Source organism: Phocoena sinus, chromosome 11 (genome assembly GCF_008692025.1).
Source record: "Phocoena sinus isolate mPhoSin1 chromosome 11, mPhoSin1.pri, whole genome shotgun sequence".
In the NCBI taxonomy this organism is placed as follows: domain Eukaryota; kingdom Metazoa; phylum Chordata; class Mammalia; order Artiodactyla; family Phocoenidae; genus Phocoena; species Phocoena sinus.
This window is the reverse complement of record NC_045773.1, coordinates 1099960-1114921: the sequence shown is the minus strand read 5'-3', so window position 1 is coordinate 1114921 and position 14962 is coordinate 1099960. Positions and strand designations below refer to the sequence as shown.

Here is a 14962-nt window from a genome sequence, read left to right as displayed (position 1 = left end):
CACCCTGGGAGGGCCCGGAGCAGAGCCTCTTAGGGCAGGCAGAGGTGCAGAGCCCGGACAGGGGCCTGGCAGAGGAGAGGGCCCAGTGAAGGCGCAGATGTCAGCACGCCAGAAAGCTGGGGTTTGTGTTGGCACAGATTGGAGTGGGAGGGCTGGGGGCAGGGTGTGGAGTTGGAGGCTGTTGTGATCCTCGATCTGGGGGAATGGGGGCCGGGGGTGGTAGCAGAAGGGGTGGAGAGAGTGCACATGAGAGGCGAGGCCCATCTCGGGGGGTCAGGCCCGGGGCTCCGTGTCCAGAGGCTGCAGGGGTGGCCGGCACGGCCGCAGAGGTAGGCCTGGGGCTCAAAGCAGAGGCCGAGCTGGAGGCCGGCTGCCTGTGACGCGCGCCCAGGATGCACCTTGAGCACCGGAGGCTCAGGGGGCCGGCGAGGAGTCCACACCTGTCTTTTCACCTAAATCGAACTTCCCACCTGAACCAAAGTACTCTCTGCTGGGATGAGCAAGTTTTCCTTCAAAGCTGATGGAATCCATCAACATAGTGAGCGGCTTGCTCTGTGCCGGGCGTGTTCTTTTGTTTGTTTGTTTTTTTAATAAATTTATTTATTTTTTGGCTGCATTGGGTCTTTGTTGCTGCTCACTGGCTTTCTCTAGTTGCGGCGAGCAGGGCCTACTCTCTGTTGTGGTGTGCGGGCTTCTCATGGTGGCTTCTCTTGCTGCGGAGCCTGGGCTCTAGGCACGCCGGCTTCAGTAGTTGTGGCACACAGGCTCAGTAGTCGTGGCTCGTGGGCTCTAGAGCGCAGGCTCAGCAGCTGTGGTGCACGGGCTTCGTTGCTCCGCGGCATGTGGGATCTTCCCGGACCAGGGCTCGATCCCACGTGTCCTGCATTGGCAGGTGGATTCTTAACCACTGCGCCACCAGGGAAGTCCCATTTTGTCTTGTTTTCAATTGTATGCTGTTTTCCTAAGCTGGCATATTTTAGGATATTAGTGGTATTCAGAATACGTAAAATCGTAGGTATGTAAGTAAGGAGTTAGAGACAATTATAATGGAAGGATGGTGTTAGATCTCAGTCTTTTTGCCCCAGGGTTCTGCTTTCAGAGGGCTTCCAGCTCAGAAAAAGGCTGTGTGCAGAGCAAGACTAGATCGAGTCTTGAAAGGTCAAGAGACATATCACGTAGGAGACATGGTAGTCCTGTGCATCCTCGAGACACCTGGCTTTGCCTGCAGACATTAAGGCTGTGGGCTGGCGAGGAACCTCAGCCTTGCTCTGCCAGGCCCAGGTCTTCTCGGGGACAGCCACACGGGGCGGAGGGCTGAGGGGAGCCAACCAGGAGAAGCTGGCAGAGACCCAGGAGTGTGTGTGCTGGAAGCAGAGTGGTGAGCAGTCTGGGGATAACGTCCTCTGCAGAGAGATGAGGACAGTGGGGCTGGGGGCCAGGCTGGTGCGGACCCCCCACGCCCGGTGACGGGGCGGCACTGCGTGCTGCTCCCTGCTGGCCCTGACTGCAGGCACGCCTGTCAGTCGCGGGAGCCCAAGGGCTCTGCAGAGTAGGTGAGCTATGCATTAGCAGGCTAGGTAAGCCCGGCATCCGGGTGGCCCGGGGGGGATGCGATAAGTGCCCAAAGAGTGATGTTAGCAGTGAGATAAATTATGGGTTAAAAAGGCATCAGACTGTCCATCGCCCTCTGCTTCAAGCTGGTTGATGCTGGATTTGCTTTTGCACATTTGTATGGAAACACACCTTTGGTGTGGCCTGTGATTTCCTAGTTGACTGACTTCAGGGCAGGCCAACTTTGGGATTTCATTATCCTCGCCCAGGGAAACCTTTGCCGAGTGGAGTCAGTGCTGGAAGAGTGGCTGCTCCAGGCGTCCTGTGACACCTCCCGGGGCACCATCGGCTTCCGTGTGTTGCTGTCTGGAGGGTTGTGTGACAGTGTTCCTTCGATGGCCCAGGAATCAAAGAGCTCTGGTCTCAAGCTAAATCGAGCCCCGTCACTGTCGTGATGCTGGGAGGCCAGACCCCGATTTTGGAACCCATGTGCAGTGGTTTCACGGTACTCATTCGTGAAGGTCGCGTTGAATGCAGAAGGACCAGCTGCAGGTCCACAGAATGCGAGAGCCTTGATGCTCCAAGTGGTGGTGACATCATCCTGGGGGAATTAGGAATTGAAGCTGTTCAGAACCAGCCTTTTCAAAACCAAGACCCAGTGTAGGAACACAGTATGAGTCCCGAGTGTGGAGCTGAAAAGGCTCAGAGGCTTCCTGGGTTCAGCAGAACAGGGAGCTGTGGTTGATTAGTGATGTCTGCTCTGGATGCAGGAGGGATGTTTATCGTCTGACCGTTTCCTGGGTGCTTCCCAGGTGCGGGCGCAGTGCCGGGGGGGCCTTCTCAGGTGTTCCGTCCGTTCACTCACAGCAGCTCTGGAAGTAGGTGGTGCCGCACTTCCTGCAGGAAACTTCATGGAAAGACGTTGAGGAATCAAAAGAGGGGTCCAAAATGGAACATAAGTGTGATTACAATTATAAACCACAATTACAGTTGTAATTATAAATTTATAATTAACTTACAAATAATGAAGAACAAAATTTAATGTCTGTGGAGAGGGAGAACCTGGAAGGAAATGTAATGTTCCTGACAGTATCACTGGGTGGTGGGATTATGGATGGACTTGATTTTTCTTTATGCTTGTCTGTATTTTTCCATTTTTCAAAATGACCCATATTCCTTTTTCAAACTTACATAAAGTATCTGTGTGTGGGTGTGGGTGTGTGTGTTTTTTCATGTTATACTTGTGGAGATTTGGTGGCCTTTGTCCCTTCATAAATTCACCAGGAACATTAATTACTCCTCCTCCTGTGAGTCTCGGTGGCTCCCTAGGGGTAGTTCCGCACCTTTTGCTTCAGCTGGACTAAAAGGTTTGGGCAGGACCCTCACAACTGCCCCTCATTTCTTGATACTGGGCACATCTTGACCTTTTTCAAAAAGGATGAGCAAAAGATGAAAATCACCAGAAATCCAGACTTTACAGCTCCACAGAAGGGCATCCTTCTGAGGACTCGAGGAAACGTATTATCAGATAGCTCTGCTACAAGAAATTTAGAAACTTTCCAATAACTTCCAACAGGATCCAGGAAGACTTGGCTATAAAACATTCTGTAAAATAAGAATGGGCACTTACGAAGAGGGAATAAACTGAAATCTGAAAAAGCTCCAGGAGATCCAGAGCTTTTCCAGCCTGGGGGCTGAGATTGTGCATACAGAGTGCAGAGCCCAGCACCTGGCACACAGGCACTCAAAATATGCCATTCTTATCATTTGTAAAATCAGATATGTTTATGTTATAACGCACACACACACATTACCTGTTTCTAATGTTTCAGTAACGTTGGCATATGGGGATTTAGGAGAAGTGGGGTTTTGAAACCACCCCGTTGTGCAGATCTGCCAAAGCAGGCCCTTCTTCCCATGGACATGTGTGGGTTGCAGTGAGAGCTGCTGAACCAGCCAAGGCCCCGGGCGGCTGTCGTCCTGCTGCATGCCTGCTTCCACTCGGCTGCTTTATTTCTTTGGTGGGAGCCACTCTTGTTAGCGTGTTGGAGCCGGGAAGACTTCTGGCTGGCTGGCAGCCATGGGGCGTGGAGGGCTCCTGCAGCCTTGGGTGGGCTGACAGTCCAGCACTGCTCCCGTGTCCAAATGGCTCGAGTCGTGACCTCCTGTTGGCTTTAGGTCCATTTTGGGCACAGGTGGGGCTGCTTATGTGTAGAATACCCAGAGTGGAAGACCAGGAGGTGACCTGCCTGGTAACCGAATGGCTGTGTGGAGCAGGAGCTGCAAGTGCAAGCACCCTGGTGTGTTCCCAGGTGGCCCGGCTCACGCAGCGCCGCCGTGGGCTGAACAGGGAGAGGAAGCCGAGCGCCACGTGCTGGGCAGGCACCTTGAGGGCGTCGTCATTTACACCTCTGCGAGGCAGGGATTGCTTTTCCCTTTTTACGGGTACCTACCCGAGTGACTTTCTCAGATGGTGGAGGTGGGGTGCGAACTCAGGGAGAGCTGATTTTTAAAGCTCACCCCTTTTTGGTGACTCTAGGTTTTCTCTGCGGCCTTCCTGTCAGGTCTTACAGAAGGACGTTTGTGGACCACAGCCAAGTTTTTCTGCAATGTTACTGGTCTGTGAGATAAAAATAAAGTGAACGGATTGATTTAGCACGAGTATCTTAAAGCCAGGTCCGTAGCTGTCGGTCTCCATAGAGAGAGATGTGTGGACTTGGCCCCCTGAGTGGCCCCAGGCACAATGCACTCGAAAAGACAGGGACCCTGGCCCCTCCTTCCCACGAGGACGGAACATCAGCAGATGGAGCCAGTTGCAGCGTGAACAATTTCCGTGAAAGTGAGGGAAAAACTCCTGGCCTCAGGGGTTCAGTGCTGGGGGGAGTGGGCCGCATGGTGTCCCGGGGGCGCAGCAAGCAGGGAGCTCATTCAGCAGGATGACTCGACCTCACTCAGCAGATAAGAATTTCTCCGCTTCTGTGTCTTGGGACAGCTAAGAGATGCAGAAGACACCTCCAGCCTAGAGACAGACATAACCAGCTGCCACTGTGTGGAGTAACCAGGGCGTGGACATTAGCTCTGGCTGGGCAGTGGTCACCGTGGAGGCTGCAGGGTGCTTTGAACCAGGAGGGCACACAGACCAGAGGGGAAGGGAGGCGGGCAGCTCCGTCTGCAGGGCATGTGGGTGCACAGGATGAGGTTTCAGCTCTCTAGATCTGGCCTTTCGGGCGACCTGGAAACAAGCTCGTGGTGAAGGGTACAGCTCAGAGTGCGGGGATGTGGGGAAGCTCGGTGGTCTCCGCTCGGCTTGTCTTCTGTTTCTGGGAGCGTCTTGGTATTGGGTGGGGGGCATGCGCGTCATCGAAAGGAAGCGGAAGAGGGCCTCACAGGGGCTCGCCGGCCATGCCTTACATGTGCACTCTGGGGACCCGGCCACGCTCTCCAGCGGGGAGGGCAGGAGCGGGCGGCCTGGAGGACCAGGGTCACATCAGAGCAGGAGGGAAGGGGGTGGGGAGTGGGGGCCCAGGCGGGAGGAGGAGTCACACGGGTAGCGGGCGGGCAGCCCAGGCGTGCACTCTGGAGGCTCTGGGAAGGCAGCACCACGGGTTACTCATGGCCTTCAGCCCCGCTTTGTGCTCGTAAGTCCAGTAAGTCAGGGAAAGCAAAGGGCCTGCTGCACTCATCTCAGGGTTATCAACTCAGAGCAAACCTTGTGTAGGTGTCCTGCAGTCTCCCACTACTGCCCAGGGCGAGGGCCTTTGGGACGCCACCTGACTGCACATCTGGACGTGGCCTTATCTTCCCCTTATCACGTGGTCCCACAGTGGCCCAGCGTGCAGGTTCAAAACTTACAGCTCTGTGACCCCAGGAGAGCTGCTTAGCCTCTCGGGGCCCCACTTCTCTCATCTGTAAAATGGGGAATCTAGTGGTGCCCACATCTGGGTTGTTGTGAGCCCTGAGTGAGCTAGCACCCAGCACACTTAGACCAGTATCTGGCCAAAGTAAATACCAGCTGTCAGCACTGGCTGTTACATAACGCCTGACTGCCCCCCGCGTCCTGCTGGGTTATTTTCCATAAATTCTCTCAATCATTCCTCACAAGGCCCGGGAGATAGGCATTATCGATCTGTTTTACAAACGAGAGGTCTATTTCTAGTTCCCTCTGTGAAGTCTTAGACCCCCTTCACTGGCTCTGTTCTGTCTCTGTCCCCACTGCACACTGTTCACGCCGTGGGAGCCCTGCCAGGGAGGAGGGACCAAGTCCGCCGGCAGCTGGGTTTGGACTCTGCAGAGCCCGGTGTGCTCCCGCTCTCGTTATGGGGAAGGGGTCCAAGCCAGCCTCACAGTCCCACCCGCAGGCCTGGTGACACATGCGCTGGGGTTTTTTGTTTGTTTGTTTTTTTAAGGCTGCGTTGGGTCCTCGTTGCTGCGCGCGGGCTTTCTCTGGTTGAGTTGCGGTGAGCGGGGGCTACTCTTCACTGCAGTGCACTGGTTTCTCACTGGGGTGGCTTCTCTTGTTGTGGAGCACGGGCTCTAGGCACACGGGCTTCAGTAGTTGTGGTGCACGGGCTCAGTTGCTCCGCGGCATGTGGGATCCTCCCGGACCGGGGCACGAACCCGTGTCCCCTGCATTGGCAGGCGGATTCTCAACCACTGTGCTACCAGGGAAGCCCCAGGGGAATTTTTTTACGTCATAAAACTTGGCAGTAACGAGCGTGGTGGATGTGGATGCTGCTGTGTCCATCTAGTTTTCTGAGCGGGACGCCTTGGAAATAAGCAAGTACAGCCCCTGAAGAGGCAGGAGGATCCCCTCGCGCCCCCTGCATTGGGGGACGTTATGAGGGTCAGTGGGGCTGGTGCCCACAAAGCCTGCCGCTTCCTGGGTCAGGTGACCCCACCTGAGCTGCTGCCTGCTGGTGCAAACATCTACTGTGTCCCTCCGACCAAAAATCTCCTCCAGGAAATCCTTGGGTTTGTTTTTTGTTTTTTCTTCCTAATAAAATAAAATAATAAAACGAGCAGAACATCTCTTCAGCTGGGCAGTCAGTTCTTCCTTTGATGAGTCAGCATGTCTGGGAAAAGGGTGAGCAGGAAGGAGGCTGACGTTTTCTCCTTCAGCCAGGCCAGGCTGAGTGTTTTACGTTGGTCCCCTTAGTTCTCCCGACGGCCGTGTGCCCACCCTGCAGGTGTGCAGACGGAGGTGGGAGCAGGTCTCAGCCGAGGCCGAAGTCCTGTAGGAGATAGGTGGGGATGAGTTCTTTGCATCCCAGCACCGGTCTCTGTCTTCGAAGCACATGAGGCTGCTGGCCCGTTTCCCACCCACCCTTCCAGGGGCTTCTGCACAGTGTGGGTCCATGAATGGGCTCGCTGTCCAGCGGGTGAGTGAGGCAGAGCCCATGACAGGGGCTGCAGAGCCCCTCAGCGTATTTTCACATACCTTCTCTCATCTCATCTCCAACCCCGTCGAGGAGGCGCCAGTGCCCCCGTTTCACAGGTGGGGAAACCGAGGCCCACAGAGGTGCAGGAGCCAGCTCACGGGGGCTGCAGCGTGAACCGGCCTCCAGGCTGCAAGTAGGACCCCCTGTGCCGTCGGAGAAACATCCTCACCGAGGACAGTGCCAGGCAGGACCCAGAGCCTTCCACACCTGTTTTCTTGTTTACCTTGCGATTCCTCTGTGGTCAGTGGTTTTAGGATTGTCCCCCTTTTACAGCTGAGAAAACTGAGCCCCAGAGAGGTCAGTCACTTAAACAATGAACAAGCAGAGGAATAAAGCGAATCAGTTATTTGATGGAGGGCGAGTTCCGCTTTGTCAAACCCAGGCACAGGTAAACGGGCCCTGGCTTGTAAATGCCGAGGAGCTCCACAGCGTGTTCATCTCAGGGGCGGCATGTGCTTTGCTGGGAGCTGCCCCACCGCCCAGGGCTGGATGCCAGGCAGGCCATCTGCTCCCGGGGCCGGGCCGACAGTCGCCCTCTCCCGGAATGGGAGCGACCGGCTCCCGACTGGCTGCAGCCGGCGAAGAAGTTCCAGAAAGAAGATCCTCGCCAGCGTCTTCTGGAGCCTCGTTCCTGCCGCTGCGGGTATTGCCTTGTCTGCATAAACGGCCTCACTGGTGTTCCGATGCCGTCCTTTGTCGGGGATGCAAACACGAGGGGAGGAAGGAGGGAGGGGATCGCCTTCCCTGGCACCTGCTGGGGGCCTGGCCACGCGGGTTCCTCGGCAGACGTCGTCCCCTGCCTCCCTGCTCTGTTGTCCACAGCAGCTCCGGGGGCTTCAGGAAGTCAGATCGGGTCACTGCCCTGCTCGGTCCCACCCTCTGCATGCAGAACCCCCGGCTCTTCGCAGCAGCGTCCACATGGGAGGCCTTCTCTCTGGGCCTGGGGCGGGCAGGACCCTGCAAAGGACAGCTCTCATTCCCACCACGCCTGTCTCTTTCTCGGCCTGCCTTCCCGGCCGCTCCCTCCAGGGCCGATCAGGCTCCCTGCAGCCCCCCTGTGTGTTCACAGTGCTTCTCACAGCACACACTGACGTGTGTGTTCTCTGCTGAGGCCTGTCTTTCCCACTGGACTGTCAGCTGTGTGAGGGCAGGGGCAGTGCTGTTCATCCGTCTCGTGTCCCTGGGGCCTGGCACGTGGTAAGCCTTGAGTCCGTATTTCTGGGTGATCTCAGTTAAAGGACTGCCGTTGCTGCCATCCTGTGAGTGGCTAGGGGCCTTGCCCGGGGTCACGAGCGGCAATGCCGGGAATCAAACCAAGTTGTCCTGGCTTCAGACGTTGCTCCCTGTTCACAGCCTTGAGTGAGGCTGGTGTTTATTTACTTGGCATGCTGGTTCCACAGTGCTGTTTCCCAGAGCTGAAATGTAATAACGGGGTCTCGTGAAACCCCAAAGGAGCAATGCCAGGTGACGGCCAGCATGCAGTGGTGAATGTGCTGGGGGCTTCCCTTTTCCCCAGAGACACAGCGTAAACACGCAGCTCGGGAAATGGCTGGATGTTCCCGTGGCAGCGAGGTGGGGACCTGGGAGGGGCTGGGGCCCGGCCTCAGGTTTAGATCGCAGGACGGGACAGTGAGCAGGGGCTCCACCTACAGCAGGCCTGGGGGTGGGGGAGGCAGGAAGGTCTGCCGGGTGAGGGGGCTGTCCTGACGGGTGGGTGGGGCGAGGCAGAGGGACACCCCGGGCATGAGGTCTGAGCCTGTGGGATGCGGTGGGCAGAGGGATCCAGGCTCCAGGGGTCTTGCAGCCTGTCAGCACATCCTTCCTAAGCTCCTGTGTGTGCCAGCATCTTCCTCAGCTGAGAACTTGGTCGTAAATGAGCTAAATGAGACCTCTGCTCTGGAGAGTACGTGCCGGTCAGGGGTCGGGGAGGCAAAGCAAAGCGTGGCCGTGGACCAGTACTTCAGACGGTGTCGCGTGCTGAAGGGACCCTTCACCTGAGGTGGTCAGAAAAGGCCTGAGACCCAAGCGACAGTCCAAGCACAGTCAGAAAAGAGGGGTCCCCAGAGAGGCCTCGGTTGGCGCAGGGGTTCCGTGCCGGCACCCACCTGCCTGGCTCTCGGGAGTCGACTGTGTACACCTCTCCCCAGCACCGTGTCCGGTGGTGTCACATTAATAACTTGAAATCCGCTGTGCTGAGAGCATTTACACCGTGGAAACTGGCAAACACTACAAATGAGGACCACTCCCTACGGTTATTAAACATTTAGCAGTGCACCCCGATCTGCTTATCTGAGCGCTAGGAAGAAGGGTAGCCCTCGGCCGAGGGGAGAAGGGAGATGAGGGCGTGACCACGGGGCCTGTAGCTTCTCTCTGACGCAGCGAGAAGTCTCATGTGACTGGATCTTCACTTTGCTAGACGCGTTCTACAAAATAAAGGCTCAGGTCCAGGGAGCAGGGAAGTGTGGGGAGCAGGAGGGCAGACTGGTGTTTCAGAATTGGGGTCCAGGTGAGAGCTGAAACTAGCAACTAAGGGGAACCCACTTAATGGCAGCAGGAGCTTAGGACCAGTCGAGGCCAGTACCGGAGGACGTGTCTGTGGAGAAGCCTGGCCTGGGTCTGGGGGAGGCGAGCGTGCAGGTGCTGCCCATCTGTGCGGGGTGTGTGGGTGGGTGGGTGGGTGGGTGGGGCAGAGGCCTCTGCTGCCCGCAGTGGATGGCCACGTCGGTCTGCTTGTTTCCAAAGGGGTGTCGGCAGGATGGCTTAGAAGCCTCTACAGCGATCCAGATAAGCCTGTGGTTTACCCAGCATGTCCCTCTGGGAGATAAGTGGCTCCAGAAATCTCCATGCCAGAAGGGCTGCTTTCTCGCCACTGGGGATCCCACGTGGCGTCTGAGCAGCATCGTTGGCCGCACTGCACGTGGTGAGAGGTGCTTCTCTGCCTCGGCTGCACAGCGGAACCTCTGGGACACTCTCCCACCCAGACCAGTTAACCAGAGCAGCTTCCGGGGGTGGGACACAGCCTTGGCACTTTGGAAAGCTCTGCAGGTGATTTCAGGTGTGGCCAAAGTTGAGAACCACTGGGGGAGAAGTTGTTCCTGTACAGTAAGAGCACCCGTTCTCCCACACGTTGTGTCCAGGCTGGGTTCTGTTAACGGACAGTTCCAGGCATGGTGGCAGTGATGCCGTGTGCCACCCCTGTGGATGCAAACTGAGACCCTGAAGTCCTCCTCCACCCAGTGGGTCCTGACCGCAGGGAGAGGCTGGCTGTCACGTGACCCGGCTTGTCTGTCCACGTTAGCCGTGGGCTGAATTAATCCAGCAGCTGCCGCGTTCCCCAAGGATATTAAAGTGCTTGAGCTGCCCCTTCTGGGAGCACAGCCCCTTGTGCCGATGGCAGGTGATGGCTCTTTAGAGGTTCCAGCCATGCTTCTGGGTAGCTGAGGGACATCCCGTCAGCCGACCCCGGAAGTGTCAGGTGGGCAGGTGTAATCTGCCCACATTGACATCTGATCAAGCAGAGGTGGCTGGACATTCCGTGGAGCAGTGAAGAGGGTGTGAGATTCTGTTGTATTTTAGGAAAAGGGCAGGGAGGACAGATGCAGAAGGAAACTGAGGTTAGTGCTGGGGCTTTGTGTGCCGCTCAGAGAATAAAATGCGGGGTGCAGAGGGGAGCTGCAGAGAGAACCCAGGAGTCTGCTCGCTCACCACATATGTGCCAGTGCCACTAGGCTGGGGCAGCTCTGGGATTCTGCCAGCAGCAAGGTGGACAAGGCTTCTGGCCTCTTGAGCTGACCTCGAAGTGGAGGAGAGAGCCAGGAACCAAGCGAGCAAGTGAATAACAAAGCAGTGGCAAACTGTGACGTGCAGTGTGGGCCCAGTGTAAACAAGGGCAAACTGTGAGGTGCAATGAGGGCCCAGTGTAAACAAGGACAAACTGTGAGGTGCAATGAGGGCCCAGTGTAAACAAGGACAAACTGTGAGGTGCAATGAGGGCCCAGTGCAAACAAGGACAAACTGTGACGTGCAATGAGGGCCCAGTGCAAACAAGGACAAACTGTGACGTGCAGTGAGGGCCCAGTGTAAACAAGGGCAAACTGTGAGGTGCAATGAGGGCCCAGTGCAAACAAGGACAAACTGTGAGGTGCAATGAGGGCCCAGTGCAAACAAGGGCAAACTGTGAGGTGCAGTGTGGGCCCAGTGCAAACAAGGGCAAACTGTGAGGTGTAGTGAGGGCCCAGTGCAAACAAGGGCAAACTGTGACGTACAATGAGGGCCCAGTGCAAACAAGGGCAAACTGTGATGTGTAGTGAGGGCCCAGTGCAGGTCAGAAAGGCCAGAGGCACAGAGGCCGCTCCAGGAGACGTCTTCCATGAGTCCCAGGCACGAGGAGCAGCCATGGGAGGTCTGGGGGAGGGTCCTCCGGGGAGACACGCCAAAGACCCTGAGGTGGGAAGAGCTGGTGCTGCTGAAGAATGGCCGGAAGCTCCTCGTGAGGACGGGCGGTGAGCGGGAAGGGGCTGAGGAGTGGTGAGACAGGAAGGGACAGGACGACCTGTACTCTGGGCCTGCTGGTTGCCCGCTGGAGACCTGAAAGCCGGGTGATGACATGCTCTGCTCTACATTTTACCCACTTGTTGTGTGACCTCTCTGGTTTTCACTCTCAGCTGTAAAGAAGGTAAAGGTAGGATGATTATGAGGGTTAGAAACCTGTATGTGGACTTAGCGGAGGAACTGTCACACGGTAAATGCTCGGTGAAAGGGCAGCTGCTGTCCTCCCCCTCCTGCCCCCTCTCCCTCCCCCTCCTCTTTATGGGCGTGGCTCACAGGAGTTCCTCCCTTGCCTGAAGGGGACTCTAGCCTCTCTGGGCCGCATGCTGAGTACTAGACTGGGCAGTTGTATATTCAAGAATCTGAGTGCCCTCCTGTAACCCTCCACTGCTGGGTCACTCTGGGGTGAGCCGCGGCGCGATGGGGGCTGCTCTCTGTGTCCGCAGGGGGGTTAACAACATGGAAGGCTTTCGGCGGCTGGGGGACTGGGCGCCCAGCCAGGCTCTGCTTCCAGGCCTGAGGCTTCCACTGCACAGATCTTGGGTGCGAGATACCGTGTTTATTTCAGAACGTCACAGCCTCTTTCTTCCTTCCTTCCTTCCTTCATTCATTCATTCAAACCGCATTTGCAGAGTGCCAGCTGTCGCTCAAAACCGTGCCAGCCACAAAGAGGCAGCGAGCGAGCGAGCGAGCGAGCGAGAGAGAGAGAGAGAGAGAGAGAGAGAGAGAGAGAGAGAGAGAGAGAAAGAGTAAGAGTGAGAGTCAGTGTGTCCTCAAGAAGGTTACAGCCAGCGGGGAGGGCAGCAAGCTGCTTGGCCCCTGCTGGACAGAGGGTTTGGAGCCCAGAGGAAGCTGTGGAATCTCCCTCAGAGGAGGGGCCCTGAGTGGGGCCTGGAAGGGAGGGAGGAGGGAGCCGGGTAGGCAAAGCGGGGAAGAGAAGAAAAGGTGCACACGGAGCACAAACTCCAGCAGCTGAGGGCAAGCACGTGCAAATGGAGTTATCCGCACGACAGTGGGAAGAACTGTCTGTCGGCATAAGTGACAGAAAACCCAGTGCCTGCACGGCACAGCCAGGAGCAGGGCTGGGAGCGTGCTGGCTTCAGGTCTGGCTGGATTCAGGGCCCAGACAACACCGTTAGGACTGGGTTCCCCCTACGTGCCTCTCCTCTCTTGGGTTGACCTGTCCTCTAGGGTCGGCTCCTCCTGGACCCATTCGCTTGGCTGGAGCCGCTTGAGCCAGTGACTGCGGCTGCGACCCTGGTGCCCGGATTGGCTCAGGTCTGTCCCCTTGGGTGGGGCCGATGGAGGACCCGCCGTAAGCCAGCACCTGCAGAAGTGAGCTCCCGGGACTCCCTCAGCCCCCGGCTGGAGACACTGTTGTGGTGCCTGTTCTATAGGAACCGGCTCCGATCTGGGTGACCCTGAAGCCCATGTTTTAACAGCGTGCCCTCTCACTTAGACCCGTGATTTAGTGTTTGACTCTCCGCTGATGTTGCGGGAGCCCTGCCCCGCCCTGGACACTGCCTCCATGGCCTGCGCCTTCCTAACAGCCGTCTCTCATCCCTGCAGGGCCCTGGTCTTTGTGTCCCACGGAGCGGGGGAGCACTGTGGCCGCTACGACGAGCTGGCTCGGATGCTGGTGGGGCTGGAGCTGCTGGTGTTCGCCCACGACCATGGTGAGTAGCCCGGGGCTGAGCCCCCGCTCCGGGGCGCCCCCTTCCAGTCCTCCCTCCTCCTCAGTTTTCCACTTCTGATTCATGCACTGAAACTGGGAAAAGACGTTCTCCACGGGATGTTTGTAAGTAAAAAATGTGCAGTTATGTAAACCAGAAATGTGTCTGACCAGCAGTTTCTGTTGAGTCTGGGATTGGATGCAGGCTGATTAGAAACCTCCACTGAAAAGCCCCAAAGTCGGGATGTGTTTGTGTAAGAACTTGCCTCAGGCCAAGTCACCCTCTCTCACGTTTATAAAGCGCTCTCTGCACAGAGCGGGCCCGGTTTCCCCCACAGGACTTCAGGCAATGCCACGTTCTCAGTGCAGGTGCCTTACACAGCCCAGTGCGGCCTCAGGTTGCTTCCAAAGCACTCAGACCAGGAGAACAGTAAGGGTCTCAAGGGCCGTGTGGTCACGAGAAAACCGCGAACACGGGCACATACAGATGCACTCACACATGTACACACACGTCCCCAGGCCGAGTCTCTGATTCTTCATCAGTAACAAAATCCATAGTAACCATCAGAATTTGTTGCCTAAATCAGTATGTAGTTCCTTAATCGTTTGGGTGACCTTCTCTGTGGCTGGGAAGGCTCCCAGTCGAGATCTTTCTTTGTCTAACAGTCTTAAGAATGAAGAGTTCCTTGTGACGGACCTGGTGATTTCTGCACTGCTTCAATGTAGAAATCTATCATCCTGGCCTAGATCCAGAAACGTTGCTTCCGTTTTATCTGATAGGGAAATAATTACGTGAAAAGAGGGGTAGGGGAGAAGTGACAGGCCTGGGAGTCCTTGTGACAGGAGGGAAAGCTTGCCTGGGGCGTTTTGTATATAAGGAACTGCAGTTTGGTCTACCAAGAGCCCTTTTCCAGCCAGATATGTGCAAGGGTCCTCATAACTGAGAATATTGACTAAATTTACTGTGGTCATAATGTTCTGTAGTGCTTTGCAAACAGTCCCGGTGATATTTGTGAGACTGTTTGAGAGAGAATATCCGAGGATTATCCTGATTTTCACTGTGGGACTGTCATTATTTACTTTGACACCTTCTACACTGTAAGGCCCATGATAGGAATGACCTTTTTCCTATCGCATTTGTCTCTGTTAACGTTTGTTGAAGTGAGCTGAACAACATGGGGGCATTCTGAAAGAAAAGAATGTTTGTACTATGCAAACACGAAACACCTCCAACGGAATTTTAAGTTACCTGCTTTTAACCTTGAGGTCAACTACCCTCTTATCAGCTGCCTTTGGCCAAATCTGTGGCGGGGGAGTAACTGTCGTGCCTTATTTATGCTGTCTGGCCGTAGAAGTTTGAAAAACAATTTGAAAAGCCTTCTTTTTTAGAGTAAAGAGAGAAGAAACAGTCTGCCTTTTGGTGTTTCCAAATTACCATCCAGATCTGAGGCCTGGCTCTCTGTGACATTCTGAATATAGCTCAAAGCTGCTTGTTTGCGTTCACCTGTTTTAAGTTCCTTGATTGATCAGTTTCTTCCAACGACTCATGGGAAATCTCTCTGGCAAGTGCCTGTAGGAGGTGTTTTATTCAAGAAACGAACCCAGTGTGACTTTGGTTGTCTGGAGATGAGTGTGGCTGTGGCTTCCTTAGTGGGAGAAAGCGGGTGCTGGGCTGCCTTTGTGGGGTCTTGTGCCGGCTGGGGAAGCAGACACTGGTGGTTACGCCTCTCGCAGAGGTGTGGAGGGGATTGAG

General features: G+C 55.9%; 1 protein-coding gene across 3 annotated transcripts in view; it reads left to right on the top strand.

The window, feature by feature from the left end:
- The window catches only part of MGLL (monoglyceride lipase), a 129921-nt gene that overhangs the window by 48573 nt on the left and 66386 nt on the right, over positions 1–14962 (top strand). For all 3 annotated transcript variants that reach the window (XM_032649615.1, XM_032649616.1, XM_032649614.1), the window contains exon 3: positions 13107–13213. In XM_032649615.1, coding sequence (XP_032505506.1) covers positions 13107–13213 — 107 coding nt within the window. The remainder of the gene's footprint in view (positions 1–13106; positions 13214–14962) is intronic.